The sequence below is a fragment of the Eucalyptus grandis genome, chromosome 3 (assembly GCF_016545825.1).
Source record: "Eucalyptus grandis isolate ANBG69807.140 chromosome 3, ASM1654582v1, whole genome shotgun sequence".
Classification (NCBI taxonomy): Eukaryota; Viridiplantae; Streptophyta; class Magnoliopsida; order Myrtales; family Myrtaceae; genus Eucalyptus; species Eucalyptus grandis.
The window spans coordinates 42,921,380-42,943,345 of NC_052614.1; the positions used below are offsets into that span (position 1 = coordinate 42,921,380).

Below are 21,966 nucleotides of genomic sequence, written 5' to 3' on the forward strand. Positions count from 1 at the left end.
CTCAATCGATCAACGGTTGAAACATATAAAACTTTCGTCTTACTTATCCAAAATATTGCCAATAGCTTATAGAGTAATGATGTTAACATAAACATATAAAACTTTCGTCTTACTTATCCAAAATATTGCCAATAGCTTATAGAGTAATGATGTTGACCACATATAAAGGCTAAGTCCGCAGATTTAATCTTGAAGGAGATTAGACATTAATTTCATTTTGCGGAAAAATTACCAATCAATTTTAAACCCATTGTATAAATGCTAATTTAGTTCTAAACTTCTCAATTTTGCCAATTTAGTTTTAAACATTTGCTTGAAATTCCAATGTAATTCTTTTGTCTAATTTTTGTTGGAAATTGTCTACATGACGATTTAATCACCAATAGTAAGGCCAATTTTTGCTCGAAATCACTGATTTTGGGGTCCAATTATCACCGGTCAACCTACTTAATGCATCATTATGTCAATAATTTCGGCAAGAAAATCTTTTTACTAAATCGGTAAAAGTGAAAAATTTAAGACTAAATTGACATCCGTATAATATGTCTTATGATTGATTGGAAGTTTTCCTCTATATGTGCTAGTTCAAAACTATTTAATTCCAAAGAGATTACTAAGATGAAGTTGCTAATTATCTGTTAGTAGTAGTTATAAGCAAAAAGTAGTGTTTGGTAATGCAAAATTTTATGAGCTTATAACCAATAATTGGGACAACAAAAAAATTCATGGCATTATTCCAACAAAAGAAAAAATTACTTCTGTTGTAGAATTACTTCAAAGGGCCATCTTTTTAATATGGAAGTTGTAGAATGTTTGACAAACATTTTAATTACAAATAGGAAGAAAAAATTTTTGAACAAAATACACGTTTGGTAAACTTGTTTGCTAAAAATAAACAGAAACATGTTTGGTAAATTTGGATAATTTTTTTATTTCTTTTATTTTTTCTATTTTTTTCTTTTTTTCCTTTTTTTCTTTTTTTCTTTTCATTTTTTTTTTTTGGCCGGTTTGGCATGGAAGAGAAAAGTGGGGAAGGCCGCGGCCGCTCGTTGGGGATGGGAGGCGAGCGCGAGGTCGCCCGGCGCCGCATTTAGTTTTGAGTGTAGGTTTCGACCACCGCCAGTCTCACCGAGGCTCGGCCTCGCCGGATCCGGGCGAGCGAGCTCGTCGCCTGGCCACGGCGAGCCTCGGCCTCGCTGGGAGGAGATAGGCCGTAAAAGGCCGCTGAAAAGAAAGAAGAACAAAAAAGAAAAGAAAAAAAAAAAAACAAAGTGTAGAATAGGAATAAAGTAGGACCGACAAAAAAAAAATAAATAGAAAGAGAAAACAGGAAAAAAAAAATATCCAAATAAATCAAAAAAAGTAAAATGAAAATGGGGGAATTGGATTGCTCTCGGGTTGTCGGCCCTTCCCGCTAAACCGAGTCCGAATCACCGAAACGCCCACCCGATTCGCTCCCCCTCTCTCCCTCCATCGCAAATCCGCCGGCCGCCGCATTCCGATGCCCGTCCGGCGGCCGCTCCTCCGCAGACCGCCGGCCACCCACCCCCTTCCCGAACGGAACCGCCTCCGTCGGCCGAACCCATGTCGCGTCCGCGGCATCTCCACTCTCCAACCCTCCGCCGAGCTCGCCCCCGCCGCCTCGGAGCAGTCGGCTCCCTCGACCTCCGTGTCGGACTCCTCCTGGCGGAGAAGGTCCTCTTCGACCTGAAGCGAGGTAACGTCAGGGACCCTCGAAGCTGCCTCTCTCGCTTGAGCCCTTCGACCGTGGTCGAGGTGCTCCGGCGGTGCCGCGACGATCTTCGCCCGGCCCTGAAGTTGGTCGACTTAGTTTTGTCGGGCTGCCCCGGTTTTAAGCACTCGCCCGAGTCCCTGAGCGCGATGGTCCACGTGCTGGTTCGCGGCAGGAGGGCGTCGGATGCGCAGGGTTTGCTTCTCAGGATGGTTAGGAAGAGTGGGGTCTCGCGTGCGGAGGTCGTCGATTCTTTGATCGAGGCGTCTCGTGACGGCGGGTCGAGCTGCGCGGTGTTTAGTTTGTTGATCAGGACTTATGTGCAAGCTAGGAAGCTGAGAGAAGGGGCTGAGGCTTTTCGGCTGTTGAGTAGTAAAGGGATTCGGGTTCTTATCGGTGCTTGTAATGGTCTCCTCGGCGGGCTTGTGAAGGCGGGGTGGGTTGATTTGGCGTGGGAAGTTTATGGCGAAGTCGTTAGAAGTGGTGTTCAGGTGGATGTCTACACTCTTAACATAATGGTGAATGCATTGTGTAAAGATCGTAAGATGGACGAGGTTAAATCATTTTTATTGGACTTGGAGGAGAAGGGGGTTTTTCCGGATATCGTTACTTATAATACTCTGATTAATGCTCATTGTAGGGAGGGACAAGTGAATGAAGCTTTTGGGTTGGTGAATTCGATGTTGGAGAAGGGCATGAAACCAAGCCTCTACACCTATAATGGCCTTATCAACGGATTATGTAGAAATGGAGAATACACCAGAGCTAGGGAAATGCTGAATGAGATGTCGGAAAAAGGTGTGAGCCCTGACAATGCCAGTTTTAATACCTTGCTCGTTGAGATTGGTAGAAAAGGTAATGCTGTGGAGGCTGAAAAGATTTTTGAAGAAATGTCACTGCGAGGTGTGGTTCCTGATTTAGTTAGCTATAGTTCGATCATTGGGGTGCTTTTGAGAAGTCACAATCTTGACCAGGCTTTAATGTACTTTAGGCGCATGAAAAGTGCTGGGTTGGTGCCGGACAGTGTAATTTATACCATCCTCATTGATTGGTACTGTAAGAATGGCTTAGTCTCAGAGGCTTTGAGGTTGCGGGATGAAATGATGGAGCAAGGCTGCTTTGTGGATGTAGTTACATATAATACTATATTGAACGGGTTGTGCAAGGACAAGATGCTTGTGGAGGCAGATCGGCTCTTACATGAGATGGGTGAAAGGGGTGTGTTTCCTGATTTTTGTACATTCACTACACTAATTAATGGGCACTGTAAGGATGGGAATATGAACAAAGCAATGAGCTTGTTTCAGACAATGTCTCAGAAAAACCTAAAACCTGACATTGTGACATACAATACACTAATTGATGGGTTCTGCAGAGTGGGTGAAATGGAGAAAGCTTATCAAATATGGGATGATATGATCAACAGTGGCATAAGACCAAACCATATTTCATACAGCATTCTAATAAATGGTTTCTGTAGCACAGGAGCTGTTGCTGAGGCTTTGAGGTTGTGGGATGAGATGGTTAAGGGGGGTATTCGTCCTAGTCTCATCAGTTGCAACACTATATTAAAAGGTTTTTGCCGGTCTGGAGATGTATCCAAGGCAGATGAATTCTTCAGCAAAATGGTTGCTAAAGGAATTCTTCCAGATAGCATCACTTACAACACTCTGATCAATGGATTTGTGAGAATAGAGGACATGGATAAGGCTGCTGAACTGGTTTATAAAATGGAGAACGTGGGACTGTTGGCTGATGAATTTACGTACAATGTCATATTGAGTGGTTTCTGTAGGCAAGGTAAGATGCAAGAGGCTGAGCTGGTACTGAGAAGGATGATCAGTAGAGGTGTGAATCCTGATAGAGCTACATATTCAGCATTGATAAATGGCTATGTTAGCAAGGATGACTTGAAGGAAGCGTTTCGGTTCCATGATGAAATGCTGCAGAAGGGATTTGTGCCGGATGATAAATTCTAGATCTCATTCAAAGTGATTGCTGCATGTCATCATATGCGGATGGTGAAGTTTTTTCCCCCTGTTTGTCAATGAGATCCTATGCTTTTTTCTCTCAATACTCTAGGGGTACTATTATGTTATGGTCTCAGGGGAAGGCCTAATAATCTTCTCCTTTTGTGTTTCTGGTGCATCTGATGTGTGCTTTGTGACTAGATTGAATGTTGCAATAAAATGTTATATCCTTCTTAGATCTGTTTGTTCTTTCCCATGAACTTTGAATTTAGACAAGAGGTTTGCTGCCAATTTTACCTATTCTTGCTTTTTGGGCTTGCAAGCTTCTGTGCTCCATTATGTTAAACTAAGTCTCTGTCTAAGTATATGTATCTTTATATATTCAAATGAAATGCATCAATCCTATTGATGGTTTTTCAATTTCACATGCCTTTGTTGCAGGGGACCATCAAGAACAACCTTGTTGATTATTATGCTCGACTTTTTGGACCTATTTCATCTTTTGCTCAAGTCATGAGAATCTTCTTAAGAATGGTGAGCCAAATATTTGTCAATCCCTGCCTATTGCAGTCTGGCTGCAAACAACTAGCTCTTTAGGTTTTGCCCCCTCTTGACTTTGCAAAGTCTATGTAGCATCTTTAGTCAAATTATTACCTGCATTTGCTCCATATTTTGCTCAATTCCAGTAGTTACATCCTTGGTCTTTGTTGGGTAATCAACCAAATTCAAGTACCTACTGTTTTTCAGGTGCTTGATAATCGTCCACATAATCTTATCTATGTACAAAATCAGATTTCTACGTGGATGGGAGTTTGGGTCGAGAAACGAAATGACAGGTTGGAGCATCGCAAGCGGCATGCTAGTTATGTGGTCTTGCTACTATTATGATTGAATTTTACAACATGGGTGTAATGAGTTTCAATGAACAGATTGGCCAACTGCCGAAGCAGTTCTTTCATGTGGGAAAAATAATGGTTCTGCGAAAATTTCCCATTTTGATTGAGTTTCTTTTTCGGCCAAACTAAGTTTCTCTATTTAAATAACATAATGTTTGGTTATGTGCCAAAAACATCTGTGATTCTTTTTATCTCTTTATACTCATATCGAATGTCCCTTCACCACCTCTTTCCTTTTACTTCCCTACATCTATAAATTTTTAAGTGGTAGTCTACTTGGTGTCTAGATTGGAATTATCTTTATAAGTGAAAGAATAAATATTATGGTTTCATTCTTCTCTGTCTCAATGAGTTGGCTCCATTTACCAATTTCCTTTTAGCAATTGCATTTTATATTTTAATTTTTTATCCTCTTGTTTCTTGGATACAAATAATCTTGATTTAAAAGCAGCTCCTAGATTTCCACTTTGTGCATAAATGGAGATAGGTTCTGACATGGAACCATTAATTGAAGTTCCTGTAAACCAATTTATCCAGGGAAACCCTATCTAGATTGTTTAAGCCACTGGAGGATCCACTGATCAAGCATTGTCATGAAATCGTGAATCCAGCAAAAAAAAACATGCTTCTAAAGGTATAAGATTATTGGCTGATATTTTGTGGTCCAAAATCTTTCCCTGACCTTGAAGATGTTGGCTGCTGATGGGTTGCTTGGGAGGAAACAGTAAATTGCACACTTTCTGCTGCTTACTTCAATCTACTTTTAGTATTCTAGCTTGGATGCAACCCCTATACAGGAACCTTTCTTTAGTTGTAACACTGCCTTTACAAATATGTAGAAACTACTTGAGGTTATACACAAGGATTTACCAAAAATGTTTTTGATTGTTTCAGGCCTCAGTTACATAACTGATGTAAGGATATCTGGTGAAAGAGTTCCTCTCGTATCAACAAAGGTACATCCAATCTCTGTTGGTCTGATTTATTTGAGTTCAGCATATTGGAAAACAGGAACTAAAAATGGGACTGGAAGAAGAAATGCTATGGTAGGTCAAAACAATTGGGAGATGTTGTGAACTTATACAGGACTGCAATAGAAGAATTTACTGTGTTTTGAGTCCATCTGGTCTGTCCTCTGATGTAGGAATTGGAAGCCACTTGTATTGCTATTTTCATTAGTTTTCTTTAGTCCTGCAGTTGGCTTCAACTTTGTAGGACAGAATGGAATATGTTGTTTGACCATCTTTAGCTTTTGTTTTGCAGACTGACAGGAGGAGCTCAAATCACAATAGCATTTGGATGCAAAGGTCAGCGATTCTTCGAATCACTTTCAATGGTCCCAGCAATGTATCACCATGATATGTTCATTGGCATCATATCAACTGATTTCCATAACTTAATGGGTATGGAATACAACTTTGAGAAGCCTTATGAGTGACTTCTTTTGGGGGCCAAGGCCTCATGGAGGTTGTGCACATACATGCATTTAGTTTTGAAACTTTTGCCAAGTATTTGTTTGTGTGTTCTCTTAGTCTTATTATTCACAAGTCTACTAGTATGCCTATGTTAAGTATTTGGTAGTATACTCAAGTGTCTTCTTAATAATGTTTGGCCAGGGCTGTGATTGCAATGACACTACTTAGCAATTGATGTTTTGGAAGGCTCATTCCATCTGTACAGCAATGATATGGAACACCAAAATTAACAATGGCGGCATTTCAATATGTGAATAAATATTTTAATTTCATATTATATACTAGTTTAGTTGTAATTTTAGTTTTGGGCATAATTGAAGGCATAGTTTTTAAAATTTGGGATTATATTGGTTTTATCTGTGGATAAAGTCTATTTTAATATGTTAGTACTAACATGAATTAAGAATAAGTATGGATAATATACTTAAGTGGATCCATGCTCCTTGCACCACTGTTCCTTGTGGTTATACTCATTGGTCGGATTAAATCTTATTCTGTATTCTAGAGGATAGAAATTCTAATCATTAAAATTGTAATTTTAAATAACTAACTAGAAAATGTATTTCTGACTAATATAATATATAGAAGTATTGACATAGAACCAAGTCATTCAGTAAAATGAGGATGATGTGTCTAAGTAATGGTCGGGTTAGCTCAGCTAGTGGAGCATATGATTGAAAATCCTTGTATTACTAGTTGTATGGGTGCACAAGATGTTATTTGTTCTAAGAATCTGGGGTGGTAGTGACTCTTTCATTCTCCCATTGATGCAGAGCTGTATTTGTTATGCAGGAAGATGCTGACATATTCTTCCCTAATGACTTTTGGAATGGAGTGACCATTTTGTTCTGGGTGGCTGAAACTTAATGAAGGCACATCATCTAGACTAAGGAGAAAAGAGGTTAACAATCTTGGTGAGACTTTTTTTTTCCCTTTTCCTGTACACTTTTCATGTTACTTTAAATTATTTAGCAATGCTTTTTCTACTGGAAAGAAAAAATATTTATCTGCGTAAAAGTAGAGGAGATTCATTGCATTATAATTTTTACTCATTTGAGTGGTTTCAATGTTTTTTTGGTGAAGAGAGTGGTTTCAATGTTCATATGCATTATCCATCAAAATGCTTCAAGCACCTTTATTGATGAAAATAGCTTGCACATACGGAAACTTGCATTATCCAAGCAAATAAGGGGCAGTAAGTGAACTACTCCATATTTATTGGTAATATAGTGATCTTAGAATCACTTTTACTGCAAGGTGGTTGCCGTCTTTGAGCACAACGATGGCAACTGCTTCACAGTGGTCATGCAGCCTTGAGAGGGTCACAGAGCTCATAAAGCAATGACTCTTTTTTCTTGCCCCAGCTTTTTTCTTTGTTGAATTTCAGTTACTTATTATAGCATTTTATATCTAGTATTATCTGACATGAACGGACTTTAATGTCAAAGAGTAGATACCTTTATCTGGTGTCATCATTTATTCAGAAACAAAAGTATAGGATATAGGAAATCCTACCATATTATATCCTATTTAATTAAATACTCTGGGTGACCAAATGCTGGCTATACTCTGTGGGATTACTTGATTCTGTCTTTGGCCTTAGCAGCTGAAATGAATTTGCATATTTGCTTTTGTGGTCATGTTTAGCTTATCAGACTTTCTCCGATGCAGCTCAATGCTTCTTCATTTCTTGGTGGAATTCACATTACCTTCAAGGACATGAACCAAGGATGGATATAACCTCTCTTAGATGACTTTAAGGACAAAATTCTCTGTCTTCCTACTCACATCAAGTGTGAAAACTTGTGTGCTCGAGTTTCTGAGGGCATCGCCTCCTCTATTTGCTGGAGGAAGAGATTGATTTGGGTTTTCTCAAGGGAATTCAGCAGTCTTTCTTCTTCAAAGCAGATGGGTCTCTAGATTGAGAGTTGCAGAGGATTCTAAACATCACAATTGTCTTGTCTCATTTGCAGAACAATTCTGTGCAATCCGGCAAAAAAATTGCGGAGATTTTGAGACTTATTATTTGTTTTCATTGGCAATAGGATGTCCTAGATGATGCATGGTCGATATTGTGCTATTTTATATCGATGCATGAAGATGCAACTGCCTGCAGTACATAAATCTATGTTTTTTTTCTTTTTCTTTTTCATTTCTTCTAGCTACTGTTAATCTTCAGCAATCTGGGTCGATTTCATATCAAATTGCTATTATTTTGTTTTGAATCTTTTCCAAGTGAAATGATCACATAGTGAAGTAAACGGGTCCATGACATTCCCTTTTTGGGATACCGTTTTCATAGTTGCGGGACAAAAGTTTTGATTCAGCTAAAAGAGGAACAGAACCAAAGTCACTTTGTCACTGAATTGGCTAAAAGAATGTGACGAATAGAAAGTTAATCACACGAAAAGGACCCAACTTCAGCAACTTCTGAACAATCTATTCTGACTTACACGCTAATTATCCAATCAACTAATTCTCACATTTCCGCAATGGAAAAGGGAATAACGATCGAGCATAGCAGAAGGTAATCTAAATCCATGCGATATGTCAGAGAGGTTGATTGCTTAGCCATCCTTCGGAGTCAACGAAACTCGTTCTGGCCAACTGGTTGACCGTCGCCAGGCTCGGCTTCTTCTCCCAACTCACCCGGAAAGAAGTATCCGACGCGGCTCCGTAGCAACCGTATTCTGAAAATGTCAACTGGGACTCTGATCCATTTCAATCAAAGGAAGAAAAAAGCAACCTTCAATACTTCTATTTTAAGCCTTTGAAAAGGAAAAAATCTTGAGATGGAGCGCCCTTTTTAGAGAATGCAAAGCTATCTTGTTATTTCTTAGTTTCTAATTACTTGAATGGGTAATAGTAGACATACAAGCGAAACTAAAATAGGGACGCAGATAAATTCATGTCAACAACATGGTCTCACTCTATACTAAAATAGGAAAAAGTAATGGCACAAGTACAAATATCAGCATAAGTAGTCTTGATTAAAATGGGGTGCAAAAAAATTGACTCGCTTTAACCCGCTATTTTCTTGAGTCTGAATGCGCAATGAACAATTTATCCTAAAACGAATATTGAATTATGAGTGAACGGCGGATGATAAGACTTCATGATGGTCCGAATGCAATCACGAGGAAAACATTTAATTTTCATAGTGTTAATGCTGATTGTCTTCTCAAAACAATAAATGAATGCCTTTTGTTCTTTCATGGAGAGAAGAGAATAAGAGAGAAAACTTTCTTTCAGAATGTTCTTTCTACCAAATGATTATCTCCAAAAGTTTTTTATATGACACCCTTTTGGGTGTCTCTCCATCATAACATATCAAGACGAACTGGTGCATCTTAATCGTATCCCATCATGGACATACTAATAAAGTATAACATCTCCTATTCAGATATAATGGGCTTGATAGCGTTTTATTAAGAATATAAGGTATTCATTTTGGCAAGAAAGCCATGCGATCAGTGAGCACTAGAACTTGGGAGCTTAAATTATGCATCTGTCATGGATAACATAATGGCTACAACCCGAAAAAGAAATAAACAATTGATGTCATAGTACCCCAAACATATTTTGCTACATTAGTCCAAGCATATCTATCTCTTAAATGTTATACTTGACTATTCTCATAACACCATCTATTTACAATTATATCCAAAATTACAAAAGGCGATATAATTGATCGATCGGTAAATACATGTAATAGATGTAAAACAATAATAGTCTTCTTTTGCACCCATGTCTCTCTCCATTTTAGAATAATTGTTTTTCTAGAAACGTTCCATAAAACCATATCTATTTATGACTGCCGATAACATGTTAAAGTAGCAATATTGATTTTTCACTTCGAGAACATAATCATAAATAACATAGAGCACAAAATAAGGTAAATTATAAATTACTTCAAGAGCTCACATGATTAGTAAATAGAGATAATTTCACTCACCATCCCTTGTCGGTCGTACAATGTACATGTAGTATGTATTACATGCTATGATGGATTTATATTTCTATAAGAGCGTATATCATTTATTAAACACATCAACTATACGAATCTTAGTCTAAACATACTCATGTGCTTCTCACGTACTCATAACTCAAGTGCTATATTAACTCGCTTTCTACAGCGTCCAATTAAATACTTGCTTCTAGCATCCTATGAGCATACATAATTGCAAGACTATCATGCTCGGTCTTATCACATACAAATCGCAGATTTCATCTTAACTCTAATCAAGGCGATGTATTATTATATATACTAAACTTGCTCTTTCAGCATTTATAGGTACATAATGTTTCATCTCAACGTGTTAACTATAGTACTTGAGGTGATTGCTTGTGTGAGTGAGCCAATCATTATCTGTTGACATACTTTTCAACAATATATGTATGTTTGCACTAGTCTCATAATGGATTTGTACTTATTGATAAAACATCAAGTCACTATAGACAAACGAGTACAATACATATACTCACATATACATAAATCAATGATCATCTATAATATTACATATCACATTTTACGTTAGAGGTATCATGTGGGTCAAGAACACGTCTCTAAAAATGGCCTTCATAAATGGATCAACAACCATTCTATTACTTGAAATGTATTGAAGGATCAATTCTTTATGCGCTATTATATCTCTGATAAAGTTATTCTTTAAGTCAATGTGTTTTGTCATTCCATGATACTTGTGATCTTTCACATAAGTATTGACTGTTTGACTATCATAGTAAACTATCACTAGTCTTGGAACTTGAGTGATAATGTCTAAATTTTCCAAGAAACGTTTTAGCCATACCGCTTCTTGCACTGCATCAAAGTATGTAATAAATTTTGTCTCCATCGTAAATAAGGCCGTGCATGTCCGTTTCTTGCTATTTGAAGAAATTGCACATTCATTGAGCACGAATGCATATCCGAAAGTCGATTTACGCTCATCTAGGTCTCCTCTCCAATCAATATCTGAATAGCCTAATAAGCGTAAATCATTCCCTTGATAAAAAAGTCGATAATCCATGGTGCCTTTTAAATATCTTAGGATCCTCTTTACTGCCTTTTATTGTGCTTGACTAATATTTAATTGATACAAACTCACCGATCCCATAGCATAACATATGTCGAATCGAATACACATCATAGTATACATCAAACTTCCAATCGTACTAGCATAATGAACAGTTTCCATTTCTTTATTTTTTTCTAGAGTCTTAGATACATTTTAATACTTAGGCCTTCGCCTTGCATCACAGGAATATTAATGAGATTACAATGTTGTATATTGAAACGCTCAAGAATTTTCATTATATAAGACTCTTGTGATAAAGTAAGGAATTTCCTTGAGTGAATTCTTTCAATCTTAATTCCTAATATACAAGCAATTTCTCCAATGTCTTTCATTTCAAAATTGGAGGACAATCATTCTTTTATGGTGAAAATCAAACCATTGTCATTTCCAACAAATAGAATATCGTCAATATAAAGTGATAAAATCACAAATTTATTTTTGAACCATTTGACATATACACAATATTCTTCTTCAATCATTGTGAATCCGAAAAACGTTATGACTTGATGAAAATGAAGATACCACTGTCTAGATGATTGCTTAAGACCATATTTTGAGTGATGAAACTTGCAAACTTTATGCTCCTAATGTTCAACTATGAAACTTATTGGATGCTTTATATAGATTTCATTATCTAGTTCTCCATTGAGAAATGTCGTCTTTATATCCATTTGATATAATTTTAGATCTAAGTGTGCAATGATAGCTAGGATAAAGCGTATAAAGGCAAACCTTACAACTGATGAAAATGTTTCCCCATAGTCTATACCTTCTTGTTGAGTATAGTTTTTCGCTACAAGATAAGTCTTATATTTTTTAATAGATTCATCCGCCCTTTGCTTAATCTTGAAAACCCATTTGTTTCTAATAACTTTGCAATTATGTGGTAAATCAACCAAGTCCCAAACATGGTTTGCCCTCATTTACTCCATCTCATCTTCCAAAATTTTTCTCCATTCTTCCTTATTAGAGGATGAGGGAGTCTCTTGAATAGTCTTAGGCTTAGCATCGTCTTGCAGAGCAATTATAAATGCTTTCCTTTCAATCTTAAAACGGCGACAGGAAATTCTTTTACGATTATTTTTACGTAATTGAACTTCTTTCGAATCTAGTTTGTTAGGCGATGCAACACTCCCACTAAGTCTTATCTATTGAGGTAAATCTTCGTTTCCCTCGACAACATTAGTGGGTGTGTTATCAATGTCTTCCATCTCATATAATTAAAAGTCATTATCAATCTCGCCTCTACTAGGGAAATCGTTCTAAAAAAACACATCTTGTTACTCTATTTCAATCAAACTTCCACCAGCTTACTCACTTATGAATATATACCATTTAGAGTGTTCAGAATATCTTATAAAGATACATTTTTTCCATCTGTGGCCTAATTTGTTATATTTATGGAAAGAAATATAAACATAAGTTACACACTCCTAAGGACATAGATTACTTATGTCTGGTGTCCTACTAGTTCATAATTCATAAGGAGTGGAAGTAATTAACTTTGATGGCACACGATTAAGTATATAGGTAGAGTCAATAACGCATCTCCCCAATATGAGATATGTAGATTTGCTTGTGCCACTATAGAGCTAACCATTTTCAATATGGTTGTATTCTTTCTCTCAACAACCCCATTTTGTTGTAGAGTACTAGGAATAATCAATTGTCATACAATTGATTCTCTACCAACGCTATATATCATCTAAAACATAAAATACTTTTGACTTACGGGAGATTAGAAAAACATAACCAAATAGCATGAAGTCATCTATAAAAGTGATGAAATATGAGGCTTCATGCCTCGCCCTCACATTCAATAAGCCACAAATATCAGAATGTATGAGTTGTAATGGAAATTCAACTCCAGTTCCCTTATTGAATGGTTTACTAGTTATTTTTTTATGTTAGACAATGTTCACATATGGGTAAATCAATATTAGCGAGTGATCTTGAAAAGCCTTTTCTAGATAACATTTGTATTCTTTTTTACCTAATGTGACTTAATCTAGCGTGTCAAGTACTTACATTAATCTCAACATTACTAGAAGATGCAATTAAAGAAAAATAGCCATCAACATTAACATTGTATACACCATAGTCAATGTCTAATACCATAAAACCATTCAATACATCGTTAGAATCGTAATAAACTGTTTCAAATAAAATGTCAACACAATCACCATGGCAATTTAATATATAACTTAAGCTAAGAAGAATAATTACGGAGATCAAGTTCCGTTGAATATATGGGGCATAGAAGACATCATGTAGGAATAAGTTTCGATCACCATGTAAAATTAATTTACATGTGCTGATACCCTTCACTTCAACTCATGAGTTATTTTCAATATATATCCATCTTCTTCCGAATTGAATCCAACGATACTCCATAAATGCTTCTCAGTCTCTAGTTACGTGGTCTGTTGCTCCTAAGTTTACAGTCCATATTGGATGAGATTCAATAAGTATTATAGTGCTAGAAACAAAAAAAATCACTTAAAATGATAGAGTAATAGAGTCTCTTTCGACTCAGTGCATTCACGAGTAAAATAATCAATCTTGTCACAATTGTAGCACTTCATCTTAGCCTTATTCGTCTTCCCACCACACATCATGTGTCGGAAAGTCCTAGCCCTCTTGATGCTTGATTAGTCTTCTTCCCTTTATTGTTGAATTGATGGTTCCTTTTGCGCTTGAAGCCCGAAACTTTGCGTGAACTCGATTCAGTAACATAAGCATGGGTAGATGATCTCCCAGCCTCTAGACACTCATTTTCTAATTCCAAATGACGCACTATATCGTAAAAAATGACAATATTCTCATTGTGCATCATGTTAATCTTCAAATGCTTCCAACAGTTAGGAAGAGACCTTATAATATCCTAGACTTGCTGTTCATAAGTAAGGGAGTGATTTGCCGACTTTAGCTCACGAATCATTTTTGACATCCTCCGAAGATGCTGGTTTATTGTTACATTTGGGCACTTTTGGTATGTGTCAAACTTGATGGTAAGTCTCCTTAATTTAGTAGTAGACGTACCTCCAAACTTATCTTTCAAAGCAACTCACATTATTTGAGCTTTATCATAACTTTCAAACTTACACATGAAATCATCTTGTATACAACTCAGTAACGTGATGTAAGTAATGCTATTTTTTTTTTTCAAAGCTTGATAAGGTTCTTGATATTTCCTGTGCTAAACTGAAGTTTCATGCTCAGGCTCATCTATAATATGGTTGAAGGTTTTCAAAACCTCTTGCTCCTCAACGATGTACTGAACTTTTTGGTGCCAAATATCATAATCATCATCATTCAGCTTTTCACCATTATTATTATTATTATTATTATTATTATTATTATTATTATTATTATTATTATTATTATTATTATTATTATTATTTTTTGTTGGTTCTACTCTACTTCTATTCTAACTCTCACTCTCAGATTTTTGCCATGCCTCCTTATAAGGCGTGGGGGTCGAAACTCACTCTTGAAACTAATTCGTCCCCACTCCAACCCTCCTGATAAGGTGGGGATTCGAACCCCCCTTCCTCCCCCTTCCAAGTTGGAAGTTAGTCATAATCATATTGGATGCGAAAGTGATAATCAATTGTTTTAACATATTGACATAATAAACGCAAAATCATTATTAGTACATTTTCTGTGTAACACACATATTTAATTTGTAGCAAAGACAAATTAAATTAATGATAATTCAACAAAAGATACAAAAACGAAAGTCACTATATTCCCAATTAGCTTCTTTACACGATTGTTCTACTATCATTAAATAGTTTAATTTTCGCAAATTTTAAGTTCTAGATAAGAACTCATTCGAATTCTACCAACCTACGAACTTTCACTAGAAAAGATAATTATATGACCCCACATATTTTCCACATTGTTATATTAAATATCAAAAGGTATGTACAAAAAAAAATGATGCAATCATTGTTCGAGTTTACTTGGAATCAGGAAATTGCAAGCGCATTAAACCATATATATGCTATCATCGAACCAAACTCTACACAACATATATGTGGTCATTTTCATATAGGCTAGATTATGTATTTCCAAAATCATAAGAAAATATAAGCTAAAATGAATAAACAATGCACTTATACCCCAAAAATACATGTACTTAGGGTTTCATACACATTTTTATACTTTTAAAAGTCTTAAACATGCAAATAACTTTACTACAATGTAGAGCATATTCATATGAACCAAATATCGCCAACCATGTGCCAATTAGACCTCTCATGTACCCACACGCGTCGCCTGAGTGTGCGGCACGTGTAGCACATGCACTAGCGAGACAATATGGCTCCTGGCCAATCCAACTCGTTTGACCAATCCAACCACTAGACCGATTAACCAACCAAACCGGTTGACCAGTTAACCGGTTTGGGGCTCATAGTCGGGCCTCCGATTTGGGTGTTCAATCAGGTCTAGTCACTAATCGATCACCGGTCAGCCAACTACCCCCGATTGGGTGATGTCATCGATGCCGTATTTCTCCAATTCTAGTTTCTCTGGTTGCACAGAAGTGAGGTATTTCTCTCAATATTTCACTTGGATTTCTAATCGACCCATCCCAAATCGATTAGTGGTGATTCCTATTTGAAATTGACTTACAAATTAAAAGTTCGGACCATAAGTTGTGAATTGGTAGACGTGGGAGACCCAAGCTAAGCCTAATACTTAGTGAGTCATTAGCCTCTGCACGTGCCCGCGCTTAAGAGGGGTGCCAAAAAGGGAGGTTGTGACAAGGTTGCATGCTCAATGAAGATTTTAGACTCCCATATATAAAGCTGAGGGTTCATTGGGAGTCGGCGGGAAATATAACTATATAAGAGATGCGTGATCAAAGGTTGAATCTTGAATAGTCAATGGGCCATCGTGTTCAAATTGGAGCGTGTTAGTCATTGTAAAGCAGCATACTATAATCAGAATCTGGTGCATGTCAACTACAAATCCGTACAAGCCTATTTTAGTTTGACAAAGGGGCTTCTCGCGTGAAAATTGGCTCACCCGGAAGTCGGCATTTGTGTACAAAATTGAAGGCTAGATCAGTTAGGGAGGAAAACATAAGCTGTTGCATGGAATTTGCGTGGGAGTTATTCAAAATATGGTCAATTCAGGGTTGCTGTTAGGTCGGGTTCTAGATCATGAACCTCCCCTAAATCAACGGACAAGAAAGGAAAAATTAAGAGGAAAAGACCCCCTAAAATGTTGGAAAACTAACGTGGAGATTGGTCTGCATCGACTAGAATAAACAACATTCAGTTGTCTTTGTTCTAAAGTGGAAACTTTACAGCATAAAATCAAAAGACAATATTGACCGTCAATAAATTACTGATGAACAATTTTCTTTTGGGCCGAAAAGTGAAAAATTCCCTTCCCTTCCCGAAATGTATGACTATCATTCTATTCTTCCGTCAACATTAACATATCTTTCCTTTGACTTTCTCTGCGTCTAGATCTTCATCAGTAGGGTAAGAAAGACTGCCGCCACAAGTGAGGGTTTATCGTGGACCACACGTATACCCGTGTGTATTTGCGTGCGCTTTTGTGAGAATTTCGTTCTACTTATCAATCTATAGATTTGGTTGTTTGGGTGGATATACGAATGGTGATTGGTAGTCCATGTTAAATGATATGTGACACTATGACCTTGCTTTTATGGAATTGGAGGATGACTATGGGGATAATGTAAACATTAGCTGTATGGTGCCTTCTCTAAGTGGGATTTGTATGGCTCTTGAAATAACACAAATTGTAGTTATGATTGAACTTTTCTATGCCACAGTTTTCTGACTATATATTAGGCTACAAGGAAGCCGAAAATGGCTTGAGGTGGTCAACTTGTATTGTTCAACTTCATCATAAAAACTAAAAAAAGTACTAATTCATTGAGCAAATTATCAGGAACACCTATTCTTGAATCAGAGAGAGAGAGAGAGAGAGAGAGAGAGAGAGAGGTCGAACTGTGCAGGTGCCTAATTTGGTAGGTATGGGGGAGGAATTGATTGATTATGTATGGGCTCGTGTTGATTATTGTGAGGGCAATCGTTGCATATTAAATTGGAAGTGAAGTGTTGAGTGGTGGGGTTGGTGGCCTGCGAATTAACAGAGGGTGTCCTTCATTTCACAAACTGCACGTGGAAAGACATTTGCAGTTTGGTGGGCAATATAAAGTAGCCCTTTCCGAAATAAAAAACCTCATCGTGAAGAATTAATGGTATTATCTTCTTTCTACAAAAGATGGAAAATTTTACCAAAATCAACCTGTTACTAAAAAAGAATAGCTTTAGAAACGCTAAATTCTTATTCTTATAACGAGAATTTGTTGATCATATAATGTAGTGAGGTTATGATTATTAAATGTTTAAATTGTGAAATTTGGTGAGACCATAACCGATTGTTCTAAAAACTTAGGTTATTAGACGAAGCCGGGGGAAGGGGGATGGAGTCTAAAAAGATTCGAATGTAGAATCTCAAATATCATGTGAAATTTGGTGAGATCACAACTGACTCTTCTAACATAAACAATTCTCTCTCTCTCTCTCAACTAGTATTCAATGTGTGCCACATCATTAAGAGCGCAACATTCTACCTTAGCGTTCCTACTCAATGCATCAAGTGAGAAAACTGAGCCATCAAGTTTCCAAGGACATTAAGGGTGTGCAAAATACCCGGGAACCGCTCCGACCGCCCGGAACCGGATCGGAACCGCCCGGAACTGGCAGTTCTTGAGGGAACCGGTCCGATTCCTGGTTCCAATTTATGGGAACCGGTGGGTACCGGTCCGGTTCCCAGTTCCATGGGCGGATCCGCCTTCCCGCCCACCCGGACTGGACCGAAACCTTTTTAATATTAAAAAAAAATTACTAAAAGAAATCCTAGATCTCATCTCACTCCTTTTGTCTTTGGCTCCTAATCCTATCACCATTTCGTTGCATTTACTTCTCCTGCCGTCCATGTCTCCACGTACTTAAATTTGGTTTTTCTTTCTTTGGCTTGCTTTGATGTCACATAGTCATTCTATGTTGAAAGCCAAAATTGTTTCGCGTCAAGATCGGTTCCATGGATCCAGACCGACGGTCCGGTTCTCGGGTGGATCCATGCAATAAACGGGTGGATCCCGGTTTTAATTTTTTGGAACCGGCCCTTAGCGGGCGGTTCCCGGTTCTAGGTGGGGAACCGCCCGCCCGGACCATGCACACCCCTAAAGGACATCGCCACATCTTTTTGCTGGAGTAAGAAATTGAGTCGGGTTTTTTTAGGAGATTCATCAATTTTTCTCCTTCAAAGCAGATAGAAGGTCTCTCAATCGAAAGTTGCAGAGCATTCCAAATATCAGACTCAGTGGTCTTCGAGGAAACTTGCTGAAGTGCCGAGGTCATTGACGGTACATGCTTTGTGTCTCATCTCAGATGCAGAACAAAGCTGTGCAATCAGGTAAAAAATCTGCGGTAATTCTGAAACTTATGATTTGTTTTCATCGGTAATAGGATGTCCTGGACGATGTGGTCAATGTTGTGCTATTTATATTGCTTTTCAAAGATACTGTGCTATTTATATTGCTTTTCAAAGATACAACGGCCCATAATACATAGATCATAGGTTACTTTTTTTAATTCTTATAGTCACTGTTAATCTTCAGTAATCTGGGTCGATGTCGTATGTCATTGCTTTTATTTTGTTTTGAATCTTTTCCAAGCGAAGTGATCACATAGTGAAGTGAACGGGTTATGACTGAGTAAGCGTCGGTTCTATGACATTCCCTCTTTGGGTTGCCGTTTTCATAGATTCAGAACAAATGCTTTGACTCAGCTCAAAGAGGAACAGAACCAAAGTCACATTGGCAAATGCGAAATGTTCAGAAAAATGTGATAAATGATAATTTACATATGCAAAAAGATTGAACACAACTACACCAACTTCTGAACCACCTATTTCTAGTTACATGCCAATAATCCAATCAACTAATTCACACATTTCCAGAATGGAAAAGGGAATAATAATCTAAATCCTTGCAATGTATCAGAAAGGTTGACTGCAAAGCCATCCTTCTGAGTCAACGAAACTTGTGCTGGTCAACTTGCTGATCATCGCCAGGTTCAACTTCTTCTCCCAACTCACCTGGAGAGAAGTATCCGACCCGGGTCCATAGCACCCGTCTTCCGAAAATGTCAATTGAGACCTGATCCATTTTAATGAAAGGAAAAATGTATAAGCAACCTTCGATACCTTTATTATTAGCCTTCGAAAAGGAACAAATCTTGAGATCAAACACCCCTTATAGAGAATGGAGAACTAGCTACTTATTTCTTCTTCCTTAATCAATTACAGGGGGAATAGTAAACCAAATAAGCGAAACTAAAATAGGAACGAAGATAAAGTAGTAGACTGGCCAGTTACTAGTTGACCGCAAGCTTTAAAACTGATGTCAACAATAAGGTCTGACGAAACTAAGATAGAGAAAAGTAATAGTACAAGTACAAATATTTGCACAAGTAATTTTGATGGGGAGCAAGAAAAATGACCCGCTTTGGCCTGCTAAGTCCATGAGACTGAATTGAAATTCGCTAACTTTTGTGGTCATGATTGATCTTGGGATGTTTGTTTAGGGTTATAAAAAGTGGAAACTAACTTATTTAACTTTCCCGCTGGAGTCTAAAATATCATTTGAATGGATTTAATTCATATTTAATCATACTTGTCAATATCAATAGATATTGTGACAGTTTGAACGTTTAAAGATCATGCTCAAATTTTCTCTTTGGGTAATTTTTCAAGATGAATTAGCTAAAAGGGCATAGTGAATAGAGAACGCACTCTTGTCCGGCAAAATTCCATGCGTCCCAGCCTCAGGGATTCACAACGTCGGTGAAATTGGAGCGATAGAAGATGCCTCTCGCGTAGGCTCTCCATGCCCTTCCCAACAAGGCCGAGCCGGAGCCAAACACATTGCACTCATTGAACACGAACCCACTCGCATCGTCTGGGTTGCTCCTCCCTTGCGCGGTGATGAAACCTGTCACTCCAGGCCCCAGGGCTCCTCCAAGCACTGATATTGCACAATTCTACGAAATGGATAAGTTACGAAAAAAATAAGTTGGCGATATGCAAGAATCAGCACGTACGTCTCTACAAGTTTTTCGTGATATGTCAGAAAATTAAATAAGTTGGTGACATGCAAGAACAACAAAAGAAGACCTATTTGTTTGATATACTCTTGGGGATGATTGCAGTAGAAACGATATGCAGCTTTGCATCTACCTATAAAAACTTATGTCACCTTACGTGTGCGTAAAACCAGACAATTTTGATAGAATTTTCTAATCTACATGAATTGCAATGTGAGGTTGCTTCTAAGACAATCAATTACCTCGTAAATGGACTGACCACCACCGAAGATGAAATCAACAGCTCCTTGGACCGTGCAACGCTTGAAATAATGTCGTCCTTGGTTGTCCCACAACGTATCTTGCAAACCATAGAACTCACACCTATGGAACACGGTCATGTCCCCAGAAACCCTAGCTGCAACTGCTGGAGGTCCGAGGGTGTTTCTTGTTAATAGGATTATTACACGAATTCTGCGACATAAAAGAAAAACAAGTTAGGATATAGCTCAACTTTTATTAAGTCGAAGAGAATTACTCAACCACCGTTGGTTACATGATACACGCGAAAAACTCTATTGGCCAAACCGACTCTCAAATGCTAGCGCTACAATGTTCAGTGATTGTCTAAAAATATTATTTTTGCAAGATCAGGGGATATCGACATTAATCCGTCGTTTTCTCTTACCCTAAAACTGATGCTTTTAGCAGTGATGTTATCGGCCAGAGATATGAAAGTCGGGCTTTGCATGATGTTGTCATGGTTGACTGGTCGTCCCAGGTTGACTGGTCGTCCCACGATCTCTGTCGTCCGCTTTGCTTGTCCTTTGAGGATGATATAAGGCTTGTCCTCTGGTATTTTTACCTTCTCCTGCATTTTCACATTAGGCACTTCTCATCACATGTACAACCTTCGCAAGGAACTTTCCGTATTTCTCCAGGATGAGACTACAGATGGTTGACTATATCGAAAAATACCAAAAAAGTTCTAAACCTATTTAATTGGTACTAATTCAGTCCTAAACATTTCAAGTAGACCAATTTAATTCTAAACATTTTTACATTTATACCAATTCAGTTCTAAATATTTTAATTGGACCAATTTAATTCCAAAATTCACATTAATACCAATTCAATCCATCCATCCAATTTTGATCGAGCGACACTGACATGGACACTGGCTCGTGGCCAAACACTGACATGACAATTTTTATATATTTTTATATAATTTTATTTTTTTATAAGTTTTTTTTTTTTCCTTTTCTTTTCCTTCTTCTTCCACCTTCATGGACTTTCCTTGCAGTGGCGGATGAGAGACCGGTGAGGGTCACGGCCCTCGCCGCCTCCCCTAGGGCCGCAAGCAAGGCAACTTCACCTAGATTTGGGTGAGGCCATGGCAACCTTCGCCTAGGCCTTGGCAATCATTGCCATGGCCTCACCAACCCATGGTAGGCCAGGGCAAGGTTGGCCTCACCCATGGCCCTAGGCAAGGCTAGGCAAGGGTTTCATGGGCCTCGCCCAGTGGCCAGCAAGCCTCACTAGAGGCTCCTCGACCACTGTGAGGAAAGTCCAAGAAGGAGGAAGAAGAAGGAAAAGAAAAGGATAGAGAAAAGAAAAAGGAAAAAAAAAGAAAAGAAAGAAAAAAATGAATAAAAAATTCAAAAAAATTATTTAAAAA

General features: G+C 37.8%; 2 protein-coding genes across 2 annotated transcripts; one reads left to right on the forward strand and one right to left on the reverse strand.

The window, feature by feature from the left end:
• Positions 1–1,400: 1,400 nt before the first annotated feature.
• Positions 1,401–8,298, forward strand: LOC104437461 (pentatricopeptide repeat-containing protein At5g01110). Its single transcript, XM_010050412.3, is given in 7 exon segments — positions 1,401–1,679; positions 1,682–3,753; positions 4,144–4,236; positions 5,493–5,554; positions 5,862–6,001; positions 6,866–6,987; positions 7,745–8,298. Coding segments are annotated over 2 exon segments (2,208 nt in total). The 5' UTR covers positions 1,401–1,501; the 3' UTR covers positions 3,712–3,753; positions 4,144–4,236; positions 5,493–5,554; positions 5,862–6,001; positions 6,866–6,987; positions 7,745–8,298.
• Positions 8,299–20,030: 11,732 nt separating this feature from the next.
• On the reverse strand, positions 20,031–21,766 carry LOC104439684 (probable pectinesterase 55). The gene is made up of 3 exons (XM_039309619.1): positions 21,732–21,766; positions 20,552–20,762; positions 20,031–20,246 (listed from the first exon to the last, which is right to left on the reverse strand). Exons 1-3 carry the CDS (start codon positions 21,764–21,766, stop codon positions 20,031–20,033), a joined length of 462 nt encoding a protein of 153 aa, XP_039165553.1.
• Positions 21,767–21,966: the final 200 nt, after the last annotated feature.

Coding starts and splice junctions, on each gene's coding strand:
- LOC104439684 (XM_039309619.1), bottom strand. CDS start 21,766: ATGGGTGAGGCCAACCTTGCCCTGGCCTACCATGG. Junction 20,763..21,731: donor CTTGCCCTGGCCTACCATGG/GTTGGTGAGGCC, acceptor TTTATGTCGCAG/AATTCGTGTAATAATCCTAT. Junction 20,247..20,551: donor GTGGTCAGTCCATTTACGAG/GTAATTGATTGT, acceptor TCCATTTCGTAG/AATTGTGCAATATCAGTGCT.